The sequence below is a fragment of the Babylonia areolata genome, chromosome 10 (genome assembly GCF_041734735.1).
Source record: "Babylonia areolata isolate BAREFJ2019XMU chromosome 10, ASM4173473v1, whole genome shotgun sequence".
Lineage (NCBI taxonomy): Eukaryota > Metazoa > Mollusca > Gastropoda > Neogastropoda > Buccinidae > Babylonia > Babylonia areolata.
In genome coordinates, this window is record NC_134885.1 from 11,712,181 (window position 1) to 11,734,680 (window position 22,500).

Sequence of the window (22,500 nt, forward strand, 5' to 3'; positions counted from 1 at the left end):
TGGGAGATCGTAAAAATCTCCACCCTTTACCCACCAGGCGCCATCACCGTGATTCGAACCCGGGACCCTCAGATTGACAGTCGAACGTTTTAACCACTCGGCTATTGCGCCCCGGCCGTCACTGGGTGTTGTGAATGCCGTGGTTAACTAGCTATTAGATAGTAATGCAGGAATAATGATGACAGTATTGTGGCTTTTCTTCCAGCAGTATTGACCAGTGTTATCTCGCCTTTTCCAGACACTCAAATAACATTACACTACTCTTTCCTAATTCATAATTATTATTGGTAGATGTATTTGTATTTGTATTCCTTTTTATCACAACAGATTTCTCTGTGTGAAATTCGGGCTGCTCTCCCCAGGGAGAGCGCGTCGCTACACTACATTGCCACCCATTTTTTGTATTTTTTCCTGCGTGCAGTTTTATTTGTTTTTCCTGTCGAAGTGGATTTTTCTACAGAATTTTGCCAGGAACAACCCTTTTGTTGCCGTGGGTTCTTTTACGTGCGCTAAGTGCATGCTGCACACGGGACCTCGGTTTATCGTCTCATCCGAATGACTAGCGTCCAGACCACCACTCAAGGTCTAATGGAGGGGGAGAAAATATCTGCGGCTGAGCCGTGATTCGAACCAGCGCCCTCAGATTCTCTCGCTTCCTAGGCGGACGCGTTACCTCTAGGCCACCACTCCACTCCATGTATTGGTAGTCCAAGTACATGCCGTGCTCTCTCTGTCTCTCTCTGTTTCTGTCTCTCTCTGCGTCTTCAAAATACGGTTGGTTTTCTATGTATGCATGATAACTTTTCAAGTTTGGAGTGTGACGTGATTAATGCCCACGGCATTACATATCAATTACCTGAACCCCTACAACTCACTGTGACCGGGTTACGGCTGGGAGTTATTGTGACTAAGTTACTGCAAACTAATTTTCCGTTACAACTCAGTTGTAATGAGCAAATCAGTTTATTTTCACTCAGAAGCCTATAAATACTTTAAACTTGTTGTATAGGCATAAAACATAGTTTTTTGTGTTAATGATAATGACACCGTATCTAGTTTAACTGACCGTCATGGCGTCATTGAAATGTGATGTAAGTGACGGTGCTTCCGAAAAAAAAAGGGAAGGGGTGGGGGGGGGGGGGGGGGGGCATCCCGCTAGCACAGAGCAGCTCTTTGTCAATGTCTTCACAATTAAGGCTCAAACTTGTAGATAGTCTGATCAAGGGTATGTGGCAATTCATCTAACTTTTCAGTCCAAAAGTACACCCACGCTACAGTCCTGACTTAATTCGCCACAGGTCTTTTCTGATTGTTTCCCCTTTCGTTTCTGAAGCAAAACCTGGCTTGACTTTTTCCAAGAATCCTGGCTGACTTTTTCCAAGAATCCTGGCTGACTTTTTCCAAGAAACCTGGTTGACTTTTTCCAAGAAACCTGGTTGACTTTTTCCAAGAATCCTGGCTGACTTTTTTCAAGAATCCTGGCTGACTTTTTTCAAGAAACCTGGCTGACTTTTTCCAAGAATCCTGGCTGACTTTTTCCAAGAATCCTGGCTGACTTTTTCAAGAAACCTGGCTTGACTTTTTTCAAGAATCCTGGCTGACTTTTTCAAGAAACCTGGCTTGACTTTTTTCAAGAATCCTGGCTGACTTTTTCAAGAAACCTGGCTTGACTTTTTCAAGAAACCTGGCTTGACTTTTTTCAAGAATCCTGGCTGACTTTTTCAAGAATGCTGGCTGACTTTTTTTCAAGAATCCTGGCTGACTTTTTCAAGAATCCTGGCTGACTTTTTCAAGAATCCTGGCTGACTTTTTCAAGAAACCTGGCTTGACTTTTTCAAGAAACCTGGCTTGACTTTTTTCAAGAATCCTGGCTGACTTTTTCAAGAATGCTGGCTGACTTTTTCAATCTTGGCTTGACTTTTTCAAGAATCCTGGCTGACTTTTTCAAGAATCCTGGCTTGACTTTTTCAGATCCTGGCTTGACTTTTTCAAGAATCCTGGCTTGACTTTTTCAAGAATCCTGGCTTGACTTTTTCAAGAATCCTGGCTTGACTTTTTCAGATCCTGGCTCAACTTGGGAATAGCAGTGAATTACAGCTTCCAGCGGGAGCATGTCTATATTCCACCGCCGCCAGGTCGATACCTCTGTTTCCAAGTCAATGTCAGTTAATGTTCCCCCAGGTCTATGTCCCTCCAGGTGTATGTTTCATCGTTTGGGTAGTGCATGGCATGGTCAGTGATCAGTGTTTGAAAGCGCCTGGTTAAAAACAAGTACCAGTATTGCATAAGAGAGTACTCATATGCAGAAAGACTTCTGTTAACTGAGCATAACGCAAACTGCATACTTTTTGGTGGTCGTCGTTAAACTGGTTACAGACGTCTTAATATTGCATAAACATAAAACGGCCGCATTCTCAAAACGTTTGTCAGGGTAGTGGTCAGTTGTGGTCAGCCGCAGTGGTCAGTAATATGTAGTGGTCAGTTAATGGTAAAATCCAGTCAAGATATTCTAAACTGCACTGCAAAAAGATAATACAGGTATTTTGATCAGAAAAAATAGTGGCCTGGGGCCGTATTCATGGCCCGGACTGACTTGCGTACATCGGGCGTAAAGCAAAACGTCTGGACTTCGAACGTCAAGACTTTCGCCACAGTAAAAGTCAGTATTTTTGGGGCGGGTGTGACGGTCTGACAACGAACGACTGGAATTTGTTCTTGGCAACGCCTTCGTTCTTATTTAGAAAGTGATTTTCCTGAATAAGTTCCCATATGCACATGTTTGTGAGCTGCTGCACGGAGTGAAATTTTTCCTGAATAACTTCCCATATGCACATGCTTGTGAGCTGCAGCACGGAGTGAAATTTACGCATGGTTTGTTCAGCCATGGAGTTTATTGGTTTGTTGTGTCCAGAGGGCATCACTAAGACGTGCGTTCATGCGGCATGCACGTGGTTGTTATGTTTTGAAGCACCAGTGTGTGTGTGTGTGTGTGTGTGTGTGTAATTATATTTTTTTATGTATTATATTTCTTTTGGTTGCATTTATGAAAGGCACAACAGAAATAAAGTGTTCTTCTTCTTATTATTATTATTATCATATTATTATTATTATTATCATTATTAGTAGTAGTAGTATCATCATCATTACACACTTCTAGAAGGTGCATTCTAGTTGGCATGAAGTACTTAACAAAACGAAACGCGCCATTTGTATCTTAAAAAGTCTGGGCGTACAGGGTGTAGTCTAGCGAAATCGCTGGACAAAATTTCAGCCGTTTTAGTCTGCGTTTAGGCTTCGACTTCGTCAAAGTCTTCCGCCATGAATACCAACTTTCGGATGGGTTGTCTCGGACACGTCACGAAAGTTTTGTCTGAAAGTTTAGACGGGTGCAATAGCCGAATGGTTAAAGCGCTGGACTTTCAATCTGAGGGTCCTGGGTTCGAATCTCGGTGCACCTGGTGGGTAAAGGGTGGAGATTTTTCCGATCTCCCAGGTCAACATATGTGCAGACCTGCTAGTGCCTGAACTTCGTGTGTATGCGCACGCACAAGATCAAATACGCACGTTAAAGATCCTGTAATCCATGTCAGCGTTTGGTGGGTTATGGAAACAAGAATATACCCAGCATGCACCCCCGAAAACGGAGTATGGCTGCCTACATGGCGGGGTAAATAAAAACAAAAAACAAAAACAAAAAAAACGGTCATACACGTAAAATGTTACATGTCTGTCTGAGTGTGTATGTGTGTGCGTCTGAAAATTAATCTGATTGAATGACACAGGAAACGAATGATAAGCGCCCAGTGGCAGCCTTCAGTCGGCTCTACCCAGGTAGGCAGCCTGTGGTGCAAATGTCCGCGGGTATGTAAAGCGCTTAGAGCTTGGTCTCTGACCGAGGATAGGCGCTATATAAGTATCCACATCAATCAATCAGTCTAGCGATGTTTCCCGCATTTACACCCGCCCCATGAATACGGCCCCGGTCAGCAGCGGTCAACAGAAGTCAGGTTAGTGCCGAGTCGTCATGATAATGTGCAAAAAAAAAAAAAAAAAAAAAAAAAAAAAAAAAATATATATATATATACTGTTAATATATATTACCTGCATGAGCACTCTTGGGTAGTGGTTGAAATATGTATAGTGGTCAGCAGCGGTCATAAACCCTGTCAAGGAAACATAGACCTGGGGGAATCAGTTTTTGACCAAATGTTCTACTGGCATGTACAATAAAATGATGAACTCAATAAAAACCCGCTTCAATTGTAGTTGGTGGCATTATATAATTCCGAGTGAGTAAACTGTAAAACTGACCCATTTTCAACTGATCTACTTGATTAACCCAAACAGAGCCCACAAAGCAGCGGAAAACACGAGTCCATTTATAGATGTTGCGGAGTTCGCAGCTTCTGCAAAATCGATCAATGGGGCCCTGTAGGGGTAGTAACCGAAACAACATTTCCCACCGGCGGACAGTTACCGACGCAACACGGGCCGACTGACTGCATGCATGCATGGCCTCTCTGTCAGAAAACTACAATAAATTAATTGTTGCACAGATGAGCCCCTAAAAAATCTTGCTTGTCACAATTTTTCTGTAGTCGTTTTGAAAAAAAAAAAAAATCAAAACGTATTATACTTTGCAGATTTCTTCTTTCTCAATCATGTTATTTTTCATGATCACATGGAACTGCACTGATTTCGGTGACTTCTTTCTCTCTCTCTCTCTCTTTTCTTTCATGTTAAAAATTGACAAAAGCAGGACAGTTCACAATGAAATGAAATTCTTCTGCCACTGTTCAAATGTCACACACACACACACACACACACACACTAATTGTTCCGTGATGCTTTAATCTTACCCAGTGCACGCACATACATCACAATACCTGATCCTGTGACCGATAAAGAACCTAACTACGTAATGACTCATAATCAAACAGTAGCTGTTAACAACACCAAATTGTTTCCCAAAGGTGATGGCACCGACTTTCCCTGCAGACGACCGACCTTGAAGCAGATGTCGAGTGTCGCGAACCCAGAAAACAACCAATCGGAGAGCTCGTTACAATATCAGCCGACTCAGCATACGCGCGAAATGAAAAAGGGGGTACTAAAAGGTCAGTAACTTTGCTTGCCCTCACCGGTGTCTGCACAATATAGGCTATGGCCTTGTATACGTAATACATTATTGTCTCTTGTAATGCACATGTCAAATAAGTTGCACGTTAGGTAAGTTGCACATGTCAAATAAGTTGCACATGAAATAAGTTACTGTGTCAGCACAGCCCGGCAGATGCTGAGCACATTTTAACCTGATTCACAAACATTTGCAAGAATGTGGACAATGTTGTGCAGTGATGTGTGCAAGTTCGCATGCACGCACTGTTGCTATGCCACCATAGCCCCCGCCCCATCCCAACACACACAGACACTTGTGCAGACATACATACACACGGGTAATACACGCACATGCACATTAAATTTATTCTTATTAAGTTATTTCAACCGTATAGTTAAGTCGTTTGAACCACTTTCTTTTATATCCTAGTCCATTTATGCACTAAGTAAACCCCAGTCTTTTCCCGCTATTTACTGATTTCTTCTATGTCGTCATCATCATCATCTTTTTAATTCTATGTGTCAAAGTTTTAGATTTCAAATTGGACAACACCACAAAGTATTAATTCATCGCAGATTCAAGCTCTTGTAGGTAGAACTGTACACAATTTTGAAAATAGGTTAGCGCCCCCCAGCGGGGCCCCCACCCCTCTTACGCATGTGTGAACTCCTGACCTTTTAACAAAAAAGTCTTACCTTGAAAATGAAACCTGCAAACCGGTCCAATTTAGGATCACGTTCATTCCTGCACCGGCATGGGATACAAGTATAATGGACTTTAAAAACAACTAATGACTCGATCACTGAGACTCTCATTTGGAAAATTTGATCAAACACTGTTAACATTACATAATCTTCTAAATATGTGTTGTTATTCTCATCTGCGACAATGTTTCAACTCTATCTTGGTCAGTATTTTTGTTCGTTATCTTTTCTACTTCTTCTTCTTTTTTTTTTTTAATTCTCAAACAATCAGTTTGTCACCTAACTTAGTAACTATTCTCTCATACAGATGGAAACACTAACTGAAATTCCATTAATTCCCCTTTTAACATGCAACAAGCAGGCAGCATGCTGTAAAAGAAATTCCCCAAACAGCGTGTAAAATGTGTTTGTGAGGCAGTTAAAAGTTTTATTTGATACCATTATATACCTTGTTTTTAACTGCATAGTAATTCCACATGCTGAACACAGACTGTAAGAAAGCGGCCTTTAGAATGTTTCATTTCAAGTTGTTCATATTTTGAATTTTAGCCAAACAGGGTTTGTTTGGGTTTTTTGTGGGGTTTTTTGTTGTTGTTTTTTGGTTTGTTTTTTGTTTTGTTGTTGTTGTTTTTGTTAATAACTGATGTTTTCAATTTTGCAAGTTACACATTGTATAAATTAAGTGCTTTCGAACACTTTTTTTTTCTTTAGTGATGTCACTTCTGGATTAAGTTAAACAGGGTAAAAATATTCTTTTTAAAGATTTGCACACACTCACACTTGCACACACACGCGCACACAAGCATATCCATGCACACACTCAAACACATACACATGCATTCACATGTGTATGGAAGCACAATGATCACATCTTCTGGACTGGTTCGCCTTGCTGAATGACGTATTGAATTTAGAAAGTGTTCTTAGATGCCAACACTGCGAGTGCGCATGTGTCGATAGCTTGAAAAGATGTGCTCATTTGTCCTCTGTAAATTTTTATCTTATGTTTATGCATGTTGACTGTGTGTGTGTGTATGTCACTGTGTGCTTCTGTACAATGAAAATCATGTGCGTGTTTGAGGATTCCCTGGTGTGCATAGCTATTCTGCCTATCTGCAACACTTGAGTGGAGTGATGGCCTTGAGGAAACGCGTCCACCTTGGAAGCGAGACAATCTCAGCACGCTGGTTCGAATCACAGTTCAGCCGCCGATACTTTCTCTCCCTCCACAAGACCTTGAAAGGTGGTCTGGACGCTAGTCATTCGGATGTGATGATAAACCAAGGTCCCATGTGCAGCATGCACTTAGCGCACATAAAAGAACCCACAGCACCAAAAGGGCTGTTCCTGGCAAAATTCTGTTGAAAAATCCACTTCAAATAGGAAAAAAAAACAAAAAAACAGCACGCTGGAAAAAATTATCTAAAACAATGGGTGGCACTCTCAGTGTAGCTACACACTCTCCCTGGGGAGAGCAGCCCGAATTTCACACAGTGTAATCTGTTGTGACACAAAAGAAAAAAAAATACAAATACAATACTGTCAGTCTCTGTATACTCACACATACTGGTTCAGGTTTGCAGAACAAGTCACAACTGACAAAGAAAGACAGTTCACAGAGAGAGAGAGAGGGAGAGGAAACAAGAAAACAATTGTGGTCTCACAGTCAACCATCCTTGCCAACACCGGTCACAGCAGAAATTCAAATTTTTGTGTTTTTATTTTTTCTTTCCATTCTGGCATCATCATCATCATCACTAACAATTCTGTCAGCATATAAAAAAACCAGCATAAATTTCTGAAGTTGTCTCAATTATGAACAAAACGAGGACAAAAAAAACAAAAACTATGCAGAACAAGAACAAAACACAAACAAAAATAACGGATGCACACAGGCAGACAATGCCACGTATTAGCAAACAATGACATTTACAAATGAGTTTTGTTTTTGTATCAAGTCATGGAATCAATGAGGAAAAAAAACACTGAATGAAATCACAGTTATGCCATAAACTATGCCAGCATTTGCCATTCATTTCAAATATATATATATATACACATATGTACACATGTATTCACTCATACGCACAGTCATAACACCTGAACTGCATGCAGTCGTTTCCAAGCATTCATTCATGTATCAACCAGCTTAGCTCTGTACCATATTTCGCTATTAAAAAAAAAATAATAATAATAATAAACAAAAATTAAATAAATAAAAAACTTAATACAATCATTTTGCTTCTCACCCGCTTACAATTTTTAAATTGTCCTCCAAGTGTCACGATTCAAAAAGAGCAAGATAAGCATAAACTAATACAACTATCTTATATCTTGAGCATCACATGTACACTTCAGTTAAAAGTTAACTTGCATCAGTTTGCCTCGTTGTAGCACCAAGGAGAACACGTCTTTCTTCTCTCCATCCACAAACATTTCTCAACTTGCAAACTTTTGATTACTTTCATCCTCCTCCTCTTCCTCCGTTCCCTCCCGCCAACTCCATTTTCTACTGGTTGTATTCGTATTCCTTTCTTTAAAGCCAGTGACACACACGAGCTTGAGCTAAATCAGCTGCAAGCCTTTTCTCCCACTCAGTTTCAGTCACACACACACACACACACACACACACACACACGTACGTACCAATCTCTCTCTCCAAATACAAAATCCCAACACAACCACCATATATCCAACTCTTCCTTGGTGACCTTGTAAATGTTTTAAGTTACTTCCAGTTCCAAACACACAACTAAAAGAAGATCTATTCAGCCAATCGCACATGAAATTCTGTAACAAGCAATTCCCGAAAATCTTTCAGAACAAACAATACTTGCACTTAATGCTCCTGACTTTCTCTAAACTTTAAAACAAATAAATGGACCTACTTTACTACAAAAAAAAATATGAGCAACAAAAAAGCAACTACACCTAGAAAACAAACAACAAAATCCCCCTCCCATTATCCATGTCTCACAGCAGTTTAGATTCATATCCTCTCTATGTTTTCCTTGTAAACACCCCAGTATAAAAACACTTAGATTCACATAAAAATGATTCAGTCCAGTCATTTTTCTTCTGACACGCTTAAAAAAGGAAAACTACCATAAATACTCACAACATATTCATTGTGTACCCGCACTCATACACATAACATTGCTGAGCAAGATTTTATCATACATCTTCCCCCCAAGTCTTACAAACCTGAAACCACTCTCACTTAATATCTCAGTTCATCACAGAAATGCATTCAAAATCAAGCCTGTAAAAAAGGCCTGCATACTACTGCACAGTTTGTCTGATACGCAAACTGCAAACAGTTCTAATACCACTTCAGAGCAGTTGAACACACCATACTGAGACATCAAACTGTGGAACAGCTACTTCTCCTGCATGACCTTGACAAGTTCATTACAGTCTCCGATGCGTAGCAATCTTCACCTTGTCGGCAGGACCAGTCCTGATGCAATGTATTTACAAAGTTGTAAGCAGATCTCTGGTCGTCAGCAGTCTTCAGAACGCTTCTCTCTCTCCTCCAGGACTCCTGTCTTAAGTGGTTGGTTTCTGAGGCATGTGACCGGTCCTCCCGTTGACCCGCTCATTCCCCCAGCAAAGACGGAAAGAGCTGTGCCAGAATTGCAGAGCGCTAAGCAATGAATCAGGCTGAAGATGCCGACACTGCAACCCATGGAAAGACAGCATGCTCAGGAACAGTTCCTTTTCAGCTCCATTCCAATGCAAACCATAGGATCCTTCTCTGCGTTGGTTCCAAGTTTCTTCCAGTCTTGCACCATGGAATAAGACGTAGGTAGCTGAAGGAACTCGGTCTATCGCAAGCTGCTGCTGCTGCTACTGCCATTTAGTTGTAAATACAACTGACCCCACCCCGACCCAGACATGTCTTTTTGAGGACTAGATAGTGCGGGGACGGTTTGTCAAGTTCACTGGTTGTCTGTGACAGTTGCCGAGCTGCCCACTTTGAAGATGGCTCGGCCCGTGATCCGGCATTCGCAGAAGTCGTCCAAGACCTGTCTCATGTCCTCAATGGGGAACACAGCGTAGCAGGGTGGGCTCAACTGCAACACAAAAACATAAAGAAGTTGATCAGTAACTCAATCCAAAAAAGACTGATGCTTGCTGGCATAATATCAGTGAAGGTATACATGTAATAACATAGGCATTTTTTGTGTACAAGTTCGCAAGGTACAGGTATGAATAAATTATATAAATAACCCAACACCAACACCAAGAACATCTGAGAGTAAGAATGAGAAACAGGTGTGGTGCTGCAGAGATGCATGGGGAAGACCAACATGTAACTAATGTAAGAGAAACAGAAAATCAAGTATACAACTTCAACATGGCAGGTAAAAATTCACCGTTTGACAACATTCAAAACTTAATGCCCCAAAAGACTGTCTTAATTCGTCTGTTTTGTTGGCAGGTTTTTTGTTGTTGTTTTCAATTCCAAAGGATACTTTAAACTCTTGAACAGTTCTATCAATATCTCTCTTTTTTTTTCTTTCTCAACCAACTAACGACGTAACTGAATAAACTTTACACCTTTTCAACCACCCAACCAACCACGCAACAAAATTGAAACAAAAAACTTGACAAGGCATCCCCATACTTACTTTTCCTTCTGACATGAAGGTGACCAGTTCTTGCAGCTGGTTCAGCGTGCCCTTGGGAATGCCGACGATGCTCTGCTGTTTGGCCGACAGGGCGCTGAGTGAGATGGACACCTCTGTCTTTGAGTTGCCTCCCACAAGGATCAGCCCCTCCTGAAATCATACCACACAAGGGAAACGATGAAACATTTAGTCCGGGTACCACTTTGGCAGAATTAATTAGGACACTACAAAATCAACACAAACGCACACACATGCACACACGTACAAACACTACATTCTTTTTCTTTTTTTTCTTTTTTTCTTTTTTTTTTTTTAATTGTTGTTCAATGGTTAGAAGCCAACAGAAACATTTATTCCCAATGTTAATGAAAAAATGCATTTAGAAATTTTAGACAGCCAACACTGAAAACTGTCCAAGGTTTTGTTGTTGTTTTTTTGTAAGGTACTATTGCAAGCCACACTTGCTACCAACAGCCAAAATTTTTCTTGATAATTTTTTTTTTCTTATCTTGAAATAAAAGTTTTTTTTCCCCACAACAGCAAACCAAACAGGACCGAATAAATGCCTGATGTTACAAGACTGCTCTTCCTTTTTTTTTTTTCTTTTATCTCTATAAAAAATATTTTGTTGATGATTCACAGAAGGCAAGAAGGCTTGTTTATTTCTTTTAGTCCCCTCTCTTCCATTACAAGACTTAACATAAACAACCCTAGCCTATGAACACATCAAACCTGAACAGGAAATGCAAAAAAAAACAACAAAAAAACCCCACAACACTCACCCTGTTCAAAACCTTCAGGGACCGCTGCATTGTTCTGGGGTTGCTGACATAATCGATGATGACATCGACGCCGCCCCGGCAAGCGTCCAGTGTTCTCTCCACAATGTACTGTTCGTGGTCTTCCTCGTTCCAGTGAACAATGTCGTAGCAGCCATGGTCCTGGGCAGTGAGCAGCTTGTCGATGGAGCCGTCGGCTATGAAGAGACGGACGCTGTTGCAGAGGTTGCCTAGCAACAACTGGGCCAAGCGGATCGTCCAGAGACCCAGACCGCCGGCACCAACCACCAGAACGTTGACGCAAGCTGCATATCAAACAAGAACACCGTTTTTAAGTATCTGGGTTGTTTTTTTTGGTGTTTTCCCCATAATTTATATGAAAAAGTCTGGACTTCAGCTATGTAACACAAGCTGCTTATCAAACAAGAACACTCTGGTATCTTTTTTCTTTCCTTTAAATCTTGATTTTTTTTGTACAGATTTAACTTGAGCCAAAACTTGTGAGAGTGCATGTGAGGGTGCCTGAATATGTTAGAACCAATATATGTATGCGTATGTGTAAGTACACATGCCTTTATATTTTGTTCTGTTTTTCCTCTGAATAAAGCAAACAATTAGCTAACTTACTTCTCAATCAACCAGATCCAAACCACCAACACTCACATTTCACTTGCTGCAGTTTCTCCACGTGAGGCTTGGCCGCCAGGATAGCAGCATAAGCCGACAGTGCGCTGCCTGGCAACATGGATGCCGCCTCCAGCGACATGTTCTGCGGGATCTGCAGCAGCTGGCACGTGTCTTCAATGGCCAGGAACTCGGCGTAGCCACTCTCCGCCAAGGTGGTGTCTGGGAACAAGACGACTTTGTCGCCATGCATGAAGTTGCAGTTGGGGAGGTTGTGGCCGATGTCGTGGATGGTGCCAGCCACTTCCATACCTGCAACAGGCGAGGAGAAAACACACACTATAAATATATCCCCAGACAAAATATGTACATCACTATCTTTAAAATATGTACATCTCTCACACTCTTTAAATTATGTACATCTCTAACACACTTAGGCACACCTGTGAAAAAAAACCCAATAAATGTCAATTCAAAGAAATAAAAAAACAAAAAAAATCTTAAATCACGCCTGGCTGAGTATTGAAATCTTAGCTGAATAAATTTATAGGTTGGAAACTTTCAAACATGGTAAAAACTGGTTCAGAGATCAGTTCCCTCAGTCAGATTCCTTCCCCACTGAAGGCATTCCATCCTTTACATATCACACATTTATCTGTCTGTCACACACACAAAAACATACACACTCTCTCTCTTTCACTCCCTGACATACACAAACAAAAATAGATATTCTTCTTATTTTATACTGTACCTGGAAATCGAGGTCGGATGCGTTTCCGCCTGATCTGTCCCTCTGAGAAGCAGGCACCAATGTAGTCAATCTGGAATCACAAGTGACAATTCCACATCACTTGCTGAATCATGATACCTCAGAAAAAGTCTCACACAAAAACAGTGAGATGTTCCAACTTTACAAACTTCTTGAAGTAGAAAGCTGACAGGTGCAACTGGCAGCTACATGGAGCTTTTCACTGATCAATGTCACCGCAACATAAACCTTCATTGACAGGGAATAATCAACAGCCTTCTCTCCCATACACATTCTGGATTTTCTGATAAATTCATAGATTCAAAAGCAAAATTAGCTTTTTTCATTGAATTTAATATATCATCAGAGTAGATCGAATACCCCGACAGCTACAGCCTTCACAAACATGAGTAAATCAAAATCTCCTACTCGTATTGTGAAAATAACGAGGGATAATAACATATTTGTATTACACTCACTTATTACCATCTGGACACACTAGAAATGGCTCAATCCATTACAGCATCTTTAACTTGTGTATTCAATCTTCTGCATGCATATACACACAAAGGGGGTTCAGGCGCTATAACAGGTCTGCACATATGTTGACCCGAGAGATCGGGAAAAATCATCCTTTACCCACCAGGCGCCGTCACAGAGATTCGAACGCAGGGACCCTCAGATCAAAAGTCCAATGCTTTAACCACTCAGCCAATACATGCGTAATCTCTCACCTTGATCACAACTCCACTCTTGGGGGTCTCGGGGACCGCCAGTGAAGCGGAAGAGCACAGCTCGGAAAGCGGCGGAGCCATGGACATGGAAGCTGAACTAGGGTTCATCAGCTGCACGTCGGCATTGCAGTTCACTTCGTTGTCAAGCATGTTGATGATGTTGATCAGTCTGCAACCACAAACACGAACCACTTGTCCATTAGTATTCTGTTTGCTGTGTTTTCCTTGACTGGCATCTCCCCTTCACACTAAAACTTAAACTGTGACTGATTTCTTCTGAGACAATTACAACTAAATCTGTATCTCTTATTTCCTTCCAAGGCAATATCAACAAATCAAGTTTGGGTCTCCGCAGACTGATCCCTTCTCAAGATACACCACACTTCCTTTCTTTCTTTCTTTTTTTCCTTTCTTTTTTTATTTATTTATTTTTTAAATACAATTTTCTTCCTTTTTTCAATCACTGATGGACTGGTCTTTCTCCCTCTTTTCAGTCTATGCGAACTTTCACATTAGTATAACCGAATCCATGTTGACGCCTTTCAAGGTTTTTTTTAAAACTCGATGTTTGTTATTTATAACAAAGTAATATTGCTCTCATTCATAGGTAAGAAGACCGCAAAGCCTATGAAGCTTTATTAATCAGGTCACTGTCTCCAGCCTTCAATAGTCGAAATCTTTGGAAACAATCATGCCTAAAGCTAATTTTTTTTTTTTTTTTTTTTTTTTTTTACGGGAAGGAGGAAAGAAGGAGAGTGTGGGGCAACAAAAATTAAGTCTTGCCTTCAGAAGCTGACAAAAATATCCAAACGGAAAGGTCCAAGGCAGGGACTTGTTTTTAACAGTTTGTTTTTCCCCCTTTCTTTATTTTTGTATTTTGCCACCGAAATATTTGGTCCAACTCCCCAAGTCCAAGGTTGGAAGAAAGCTCGATCAGCAGTCTGCAGAGTTCTCGGTCAGGTCAATTCCGAAAAACAAGTCAACATATGCAAACCTGCAGAGGTCACAGCGTCGAGCCAATGAAAAATGTCCTTTGTTGAAAGCGACAAAGGTCGACGGCGTGTTTATCCCAACTACAGAAAGAAAAAAAATACTACGAACCATTTACTTCAAAAACACTATTTCGCTCTTATTCCTATCTTCTGCATCAATGCTGAAACCGAACGTTGGACACGAAATCCAATCCCTGCATTTCATCTTCGCCGCAGACAACAGCGCGACTGAACAAAGCAGGCACCAATCAATGCCGGTATCTGCGTCCTTCACCTTCACACTGCGTGACTGTATCATGATCAGCTGGTGAAGACTGGCCGAGATAGTGCTATCTTAGTCAACACACTCCGGTCAACACCCAAACCCCCAATTTTTGACTTTATAAAAAAAAAAAAGAAGAAGAAGATAATTTAATAACCATTTTATTGCACTGCGGATCGTGCTCTACATTACTCGCATCCTAACTGCGAAATCGAAATGATAGTGGAAACGTATGTGATGGGTCGGAAAAACCAAACCCACAGACAAGACTAACCATGCATGCAGTTACTTGGCTGACCATGCCGACAACTTGTTTACTGAACAATGCATAACACGAAACAATATTTAATCAACAAACAATGCGACATTTTAAACAACAAAAAATTAATAATCGGTAATACTTATCAGATAAATCAACAACACTGATTGCTACTCGGCTCATGTCAGTGTGTGTGTGTGTGTGTGTGTGTGTGTACGTGTGTGTGTGTGTACGTGTGTGTGTGTGTGTATGTATGCGCGCAAGTGTGTATGTGTGTGTGAGCGCGTGCCTGCGTGCGTATGCAGGCATGGAAAATAATCGCCTTCGGCCGTCTCATCACCCGGTCTTCTACTGCTAAGTAAGGCCACAGAACGGATACACGGGTGAAATCGTAAACATCCCAAAGTCGAAAACTTAAGAAAATATCACTGATATATTTTTCAATGTTCTTTCACTCAAACTGAAACATGATTCCGAAAACAATCTCTGAATCCTCGATAACAATCACAAGCACGAAGCCGAAATTGTAAACTGACAATGAGAGATCGAAGAAAATAAACAATAACTAAACTTCAATATACTCACTTTGTCACAAATATATTCAACGTCGAAGCTGAAGTTATAATTCTCGTTGCGTATTCGCAATGTAGTGTTTCTCTCGCTTACTCTTGAGATCCTTTCTCCGTGAAGCTCAATCGTAGAATGAGGCCTTCAGCAGGCTCACGGTCTTTTCATTTCGGAAAATCGGGGAGTCACACTGCGAGCACGTGGACAGCAGCCCTGCGAATAAACAAGCCACTGAACGCCTGCCGAGGTCAAGGTTAGTAGTCTCACCGAAAGGAGACATTGGAATTAAATTTTCCCTTTTCGATATGTTACATTTCCTCCACTATATTTGCTAAAATGTATATCATTTATAGAGTATAAAACAGCTTCATGACCTGATTATACTAATAAGCCGAAACTTGTATCATAAAAGGATGTTCTTAAGATGTAATCAACTTTCTTTCCGGTACAATCCCTTCGAGCCCCACTGGGGGTTCGGTGCGCAGAGCCTTGAGGAGAATCCACGCAGCTGACGGCTGACCGACAAGGCTGCCTCTGTTGCCATGCAAAGAAAAAAAGGTGAACGCTGACGTATTCCGAGCAAGGCACGCGCTGCATGTCTGGTACACTGCATTATTTTGTACACACCTTGCCAACCGTTCAACAAACAAAGGAATGATTTCAACCCATTTGGTCGAGAGATTCGACTGATCATTTGTTTTTGCAAATCCGGTTATTTGAGGCACACAAAAAAGAAATCGATTTGACCGAGATAGGAAGTGATAATATTGATTTTCCCAATCATGACCGTAAGCTACGAGGAATAGGGATCCGATAAACATTTATTTTACTGTGGGTGTGTCACCCCTCCTCGTCCCTCCCACCCCGCCCCCATTTCTCTCCATGTACCGCATAGGCGTATAGACCAGGCTAATTTTCCAATTTTCTTTTCTCCCTTCTCTAGAGGGCAGGAATAAGACATGCCACTTTTATGAGCTTGCCGCTTCTTCAATTTAAAAAAAAAAAAAAAAATCGATTTCTCTTCCATCGCCCAATCTGCCTGCTCTTGTCCAAAGTTAATATTTTTCTCCCATAGTTGAAGAAGAATATGAAAATACATAATATTATCTGGAAAATGACCCATACTTATTTACTGATTCTCAGGGAATGAAAGCTCAGGCATAATAGCCAAAGACATTGTAAGAACTGGAACTCCATGTCGCATTCTATAGTTTTGAGACCTTGAGATCAGAAGTGACCCGGGTATTTCTTAGTATCGTGATACTCAGAATTCGTCCTTGAGGTACACAATTGCTGCGTTTAATGGTATGTATGTCAGTCACTGAGTCAGTATCACAAAGATATATAAAATTATGACCGATAACACACAGCTGACATAATTCCCTCTTATTCGCAGTTCTCAGTTCTTCACCCGTAGTCGCCTTACATGTGTGAACCAGTTTTTACTGCATCACAGCATCAGCACTAGTACGTGATACTAGTCATAACTGATATATCCATACATATATAGGTAGATAGATAGATGTGTGTGTGGTTTCAGTTTTTGTCGGTTGCCTGCCCATGTACATCACTATACATGAATAGTACTGCATGGGGAATACAGAGACAATGACCCATTTTTATTTTTTAAAAGTAGTGTTCACTCTTTTCATAAACCTCCTGTTTTGAGGGTCCCGGCCAATATAGCCTGACCCCATATTCAGACGGTGACCTTTTTCAGTTCTCGTACGTTCAAGTACAGAACATGTCAGCCATGATTGCTTAACTCTTTCCATACGAACGGCGAAAGAGACGACGTTAACAGCGTTTCACCCCAATTACCATCATCAAAATATTGCAAGCGGAAGGCCCTTATACTGAAAACGTGAAGACGTGAATGTCGACAAAGAATACCACAATTCTGACGACGGAAGGTAAAGGTTGGGTCATTCAGACACCCACTAGACATCCGAGGGGTCTGTGTAGAGGAGAAGAGAGGACTGGCCGTACTGAGTGAGTTAACTGATATAATGGCCGCGTCTGACATCACATAATTTCTCAGTGCAGTGTATACAAACTAATGTTTGTATTTTCGAGTCTAACACTGAGGTGACGATAGTGACATACATGTGCAAAAAGCAAACTGAAAAAAAAGGAAACGTTTATGCTTCAGTCTGAAACCGCTGAACTTCATATTCAGGTGCAGAAAATGTCTGTCTTTTCCACTCATGATGAGAACTCTCTATATAGTGAGCCATATATGAAGCCACTGAAGGTAAATAAACGTTTGCGTTTCATTAGCCAGGACAAACTGACAAAATATTAAAGTGCATAATTCCTTGTTAAACTCTCAAGATGAAATATGATATTCGTTTTGCTGGACGTGTTGGTATTGTTGACACAGTTCATTTATGAGTTGTTTTTCTTGTGGTTAAACTCTTGTTAATTGGTTGGTTGCTTTTTGTTATCAGTTGCCGTGGCCGGATCATGTGTTTGTAAATCTCCATACCGAAAGGTGCAAGGAAGCGAAACCTTGAATGGGGTAACAACAACAACAACAACGTGACAAACAGCAGCCCACCATGTTTGACTGCAAAAATCGGTCATTGAAACTCAGATTTTTGTTTTGGGTGTAATTTTTGTATGTGCCCCCCCCCCCCCCCCCCGCCCCCCCCCCTCTCTCTCTCTGTGTCTCTCTTCTCTTCTCTCTATCTCTCTTTCCTTCTTTGTTCCGGGGCGTTCCTCCATTCATTCATTCATTCATTCATTCACCTGGAACCTCTACGGCTGTGTATAACAGAGGACCTCGGTGCAGCGCACAGCTGCCTTCATCTAACTAAGGAGAAGAAGATTCATTTATTCTTTCCGGCTTTCTTTCTCAGCCCCCTTCCTTCGTTTCTCTGTTTGGGTTAGGGTAATTTTTTCTTTCTTTCTCCATTCCGGAATTGCTTGCCGTTAATTTAGCGTTCAAGTTAAATTAAGTGCAACTAATGACGGTTTCTCGAACGCCGCCCGGCCCCCCGGGAACTTCTCATAGTTCTAACCCGCTTGAAACTAAAGACAAGTAATAATGGCGACTTCATTGTCAACTGAGTCCACGGTAGCCGTACATCTGGACTCCCTACCGACCGGAGTATGTTATATCACATGTTACATCAAAAGAGAGCTGAGAGCGTGTGTGGGTGAAGGGTGTGGGTGTCATTGGAGGGGGCGTGTCACAGTGTCTGACCCAGTGTCGTCTGCCGCAACTCACGTAGGCCCGTGTACTCAGTGGACGAAGCCGGCTTTTTTTAATGGGTCATAAACGTGACATGATAATGTATGTGCCCTTGGGGGCTCCCTTTTCAAGGAGAACGCCAAGCAACCTAAAAATTCAAGTTCCCACTGACAGCCGGTTCTGTCGCCGGCTTTTTAAGGTCGTCAGTAGACCACTGACGACGGGAGAAGTACTGAGTTCAGCCGGTACAGAACATTCATTTACATAGATAGGGAATATATCTACCTGTTTTCGATCTTTACCGGCTTCGAAATTTTCGTTCATACAGTAAAAACAGGTGGTTAATTCTTAATGCAGAGTATGTATATTCATCAAACTCACAGTAACTGGTCTGAAAAACGAAAAGAAAGAATTGAAAGGGGGGGGGGGGGAACAAGAACAAGAACTTACAGAGTACTCAACAAAAAATACTGTTGGAACACAAGAAGATCTTTACTCCACAATTATCATTAAAGTGTGTGTGTGTGTGTGTGTGTGTGTGTGTGTGTGTGTGTGTGATTTCTATTTCTGTGATTCCATAACATACCAACTTCGTTAACTACCGGCTATGTCTGTAACTGAACAGGAGCGTTTTCGATCTTCATGCATACACACATACACACAATGGGGTTCCAGCCCATCAGTTGCAGATCTGTATCAAAACTTTATTTTACTTGTTGACCTGAGAGTTCTGAGGAACGCCCCTTTACACCTACACATCCACCCACCAACCCACCCACCACTGTCACTGGAACGGAACATAGGACCCTTAGTTTGACTGAAAACCTAACTGACACGTCAGTATACTGAACCACTCCGGCGACTATAATTATATCATGATAGTATCGCGTACCTTCAGTTTTCTGAACAATATTCCTGATAAATATTCAGAATATTCCCCATTTTAGTTGTGTGGCTGTGTAACTAATAAACATGCATATATAGCGCACGCGCACGCACACAATATGTGTCGAACTAATCCATGGTAGATATAAAGGACCACCACACCATCCACGACGTGGCATGGTTGACCAAAGTTAACATTCTTCCGGTACAGTCACCGCAGTCTTAATTTAGTTAGACCTTTGAACGTGCCCAGTCTCGACCATGTCTACATCATTGACCTACACACAGTATATACACTTTACTGTAAACGTCTACATACATCTCAGTGGTAGTCAGCAATAACAATCGCGTTCTCATTTCCTGACAGAGCTTCCGCAATAACGAGCTGCTTCCTGCCGGCTATACTTGGGCTGACAGCTGCCTTCTACAGCATGGACTGAGGCCGGGGGCCGCTGCTTAAGTTGTGCATTCACTGCACCACCCACTCACAAACACACGGAGACAAAAACAAGAAAGGAAATCAAATGCTTGCACAGCAGACAACACACCCACACCCACCGATTCAACCACACACACACACACACACACACACACACACCACCCCCTCCCACACACACACGCACACACACACACACACACACATTACTCATCACTTCCAGGTCATTTAGCAAGTCCGCCCTGTCCCCGCCACCCACTGGAGTCACAGTCCCCTCACCCTTGCACTTTGAACTGTCCTCTTTCCGGCGGCATCCTTTGAACACTGAAATCGGAGTACATGAAAAGACATTCGCATAACACGTGGGCACGACCTCTCACCTTCTCGCCGGACCACAAGGAAACCTCTACCACAAAGCCAAGAAGAAAGACCCACTTGTCGTCAGTGAGTTGGGCAAGCCAACTAAACATATCATATTCATATACACCAGTCCCGTATGTGCACGGGTTGACCAATAATTTTTTTTTAATGTTTAGTACAAATTGGGGCTTTTCCGCGCTCAGTGCGTGCATGTGTGAGAGAGACAGAGATCGAGAGAGAGAGAGAGAGAGAGAGAGAGGAGGAGCAGACTGGATACGGATACGAGAGTGGGATAGAGACAAAAAAAAAACACACAAAAAAAACGGACAGAAAACCGAACAATTGCACGCACTGATAAGCAGACACCATACCCGTTCTGTTTCACGCCTTTATCATCTGACCGTGATTAAGTGTATATAATTATTGTTTGCAAGATTTACTCCAAGTCAGTATTTTGTGTCTTGTATGTGTGCATAGTTTTAAACAGTAAGGTGGCAGAATGGTTAAGATGCTCATCTGCCGAAACAGAGAATCCGTTAGAGACTAAGGTCGATTCCCGCTTTCGCCCTTTCGCCAAAGTCCTTTCTTTCTTTCTTTTGCGTTCGACAGCTACGCAGTCAGGGTCGAAGTCCGAGGGATGCCACAAACTCGGGACGTCCGGTGAAGATCGGCTGCCGTCCCCCAGAGCTTGGTGTTGAGGTCAGCACCCCCAGGCCAGGACTGCTGCCGCATCTTCTCATACAGGGGGCAGTCTTGGAGAATATGGGATGGGGTCTTGTCAGCCTGGCCGCAATCACATAGGGATGTGGCTGCCACTCCAATCCTCTTCAGGTGTGCTCGGAGGCCGCAGTGTCCTGTGCGAAGGCGGTAGTTGGTAGTCTGCCAAAGTTCGACTGGGAAAACAAAAATCAAACTGATCGTCTAGTCATTCGGATGAGACGATAAACCGATGTCCCGTGTGCAGCACGCACTTGGCGCAATGAAATAGAACTCATGGCAAAGAGAGTGTTGTCCTATGTCAAATTTCTGTTGAAGAAATCTTCTCTAATAGGGTACACAAATATAATATGCATGCAATCAAGGCCTGACAAAGCGCGTTGGGTATTACTCGGCTGGTCAAACATCTATGCAGATGTGCCGTAGCGCACATGGATTAGCCCGAACCGTAGTGACGCCTTCTTGAGACTGATACCCAGTGAACCATAGCAGAAAAGTATATTATCACTTCCAGTGTTGGCCGGCACCCCCGCCCACTTTCTCAATCAGTTTTGTGTGTGTGTGTGTGTGTGTGTGTGTGTGTGTGTGTGTGTGTGTGACTTGACTTGACTTGACTTGACTTGACTTGACTTCATTTATTGTCATAAAATCCCGAAGGATTAATAGACACAACAAAGAACAAAGGGAACAAAGAGACAGACAGACAGACAGACAGAGACAGTCTGTCTTTCTGTCCGTGTCTGTCTGTCTGTCTGTCTCTCTCTCGACAGCTGTGGCTTTTCATTGCTAAAATAAAAAGAAAACAAAAGTGCATGGAATGGGGGTCAGAAATAACCCCTCTCTTGTCTCATAATCATAATCATAATCAGAATTAATCAAGATCTTTCATTCTCTCTCTCTCTCTCTCTCTCTCTCTCTCTCTCTCTTATCTTGAATGTACAGTGTTCACAAAAAATGTGTGTGTGTGTGTGTGTGTGTGTGTGTGTGTGTGTGTGTGTGTGTGTGTGTGTGTGTGTGTGTGTGTCGTCTGCTGATTGTTTCTTGTTGTTATTTCAGTGTCTCTCATCGTGTGTTTGTGCAGTGGGTGGACGGTGCTCTCAGTAAACACTCAGTCACACAAATAAATGGAAACATTTTAAGCGCCCCATATAAAAATCAAGTTCATGCGTTCTTTCAAATACATGATTCTCGAGCATCGTTTATGTGTTTGTGTGTTTTACGCCACAACGTAATTTCTCTGATAGAAGATGATTAATAAAAAATATTCTGTGTCAGTTCGCAGTGAATGCCAATGGGTGAACAATTAGAAATGAAATATGTACTACGACCTGTAATCAGTAGTCCTGTATCTAGATCTTGTTCCTATTTGCCGTTGGTGTGAATCTAACATCGTACTTAGCCTTACGAAAGAGGCTCAAGATTTTTTGTATGTATAGGCACTTGCGGGATATACCCACGCGTCATCAAGAAGAGCATACCCCCAC

At 41.9% G+C, this 22,500-nt stretch overlaps 1 protein-coding gene across 1 annotated transcript; it reads right to left on the reverse strand.

Annotated features, from left to right (window-relative positions):
• Nucleotides 1-7,524: 7,524 nt before the first annotated feature.
• On the reverse strand, nt 7,525-15,599 carry LOC143286781 (alcohol dehydrogenase-like). Its single transcript, XM_076594559.1, has 7 exons — nt 15,441-15,599; nt 13,343-13,511; nt 12,612-12,681; nt 11,900-12,172; nt 11,240-11,541; nt 10,458-10,607; nt 7,525-9,899 (listed from the first exon to the last, which is right to left on the reverse strand). Exons 2-7 carry the CDS (start codon nt 13,490-13,492, stop codon nt 9,765-9,767), a joined length of 1,080 nt encoding a protein of 359 aa, XP_076450674.1. The 5' UTR covers nt 13,493-13,511; nt 15,441-15,599; the 3' UTR covers nt 7,525-9,764.
• Nucleotides 15,600-22,500: the final 6,901 nt, after the last annotated feature.

Excerpts from the sequence above, each read along its gene's own strand:
- LOC143286781 (XM_076594559.1), bottom strand. The coding sequence starts at position 13,492 with ATGCTTGACAACGAAGTGAACTGCAATGCCGACGTGCAGCTGATGAAC. Across the intron at positions 11,542-11,899 it reads GAAACTGCAGCAAGTGAAAT|CTTGCGTCAACGTTCTGGTG; the intron begins GTGAGTGTTGGT and ends TTTGATATGCAG. Across the intron at positions 9,900-10,457 it reads CCTTCATGTCAGAAGGAAAA|TTGAGCCCACCCTGCTACGC; the intron begins GTAAGTATGGGG and ends TTTGTGTTGCAG.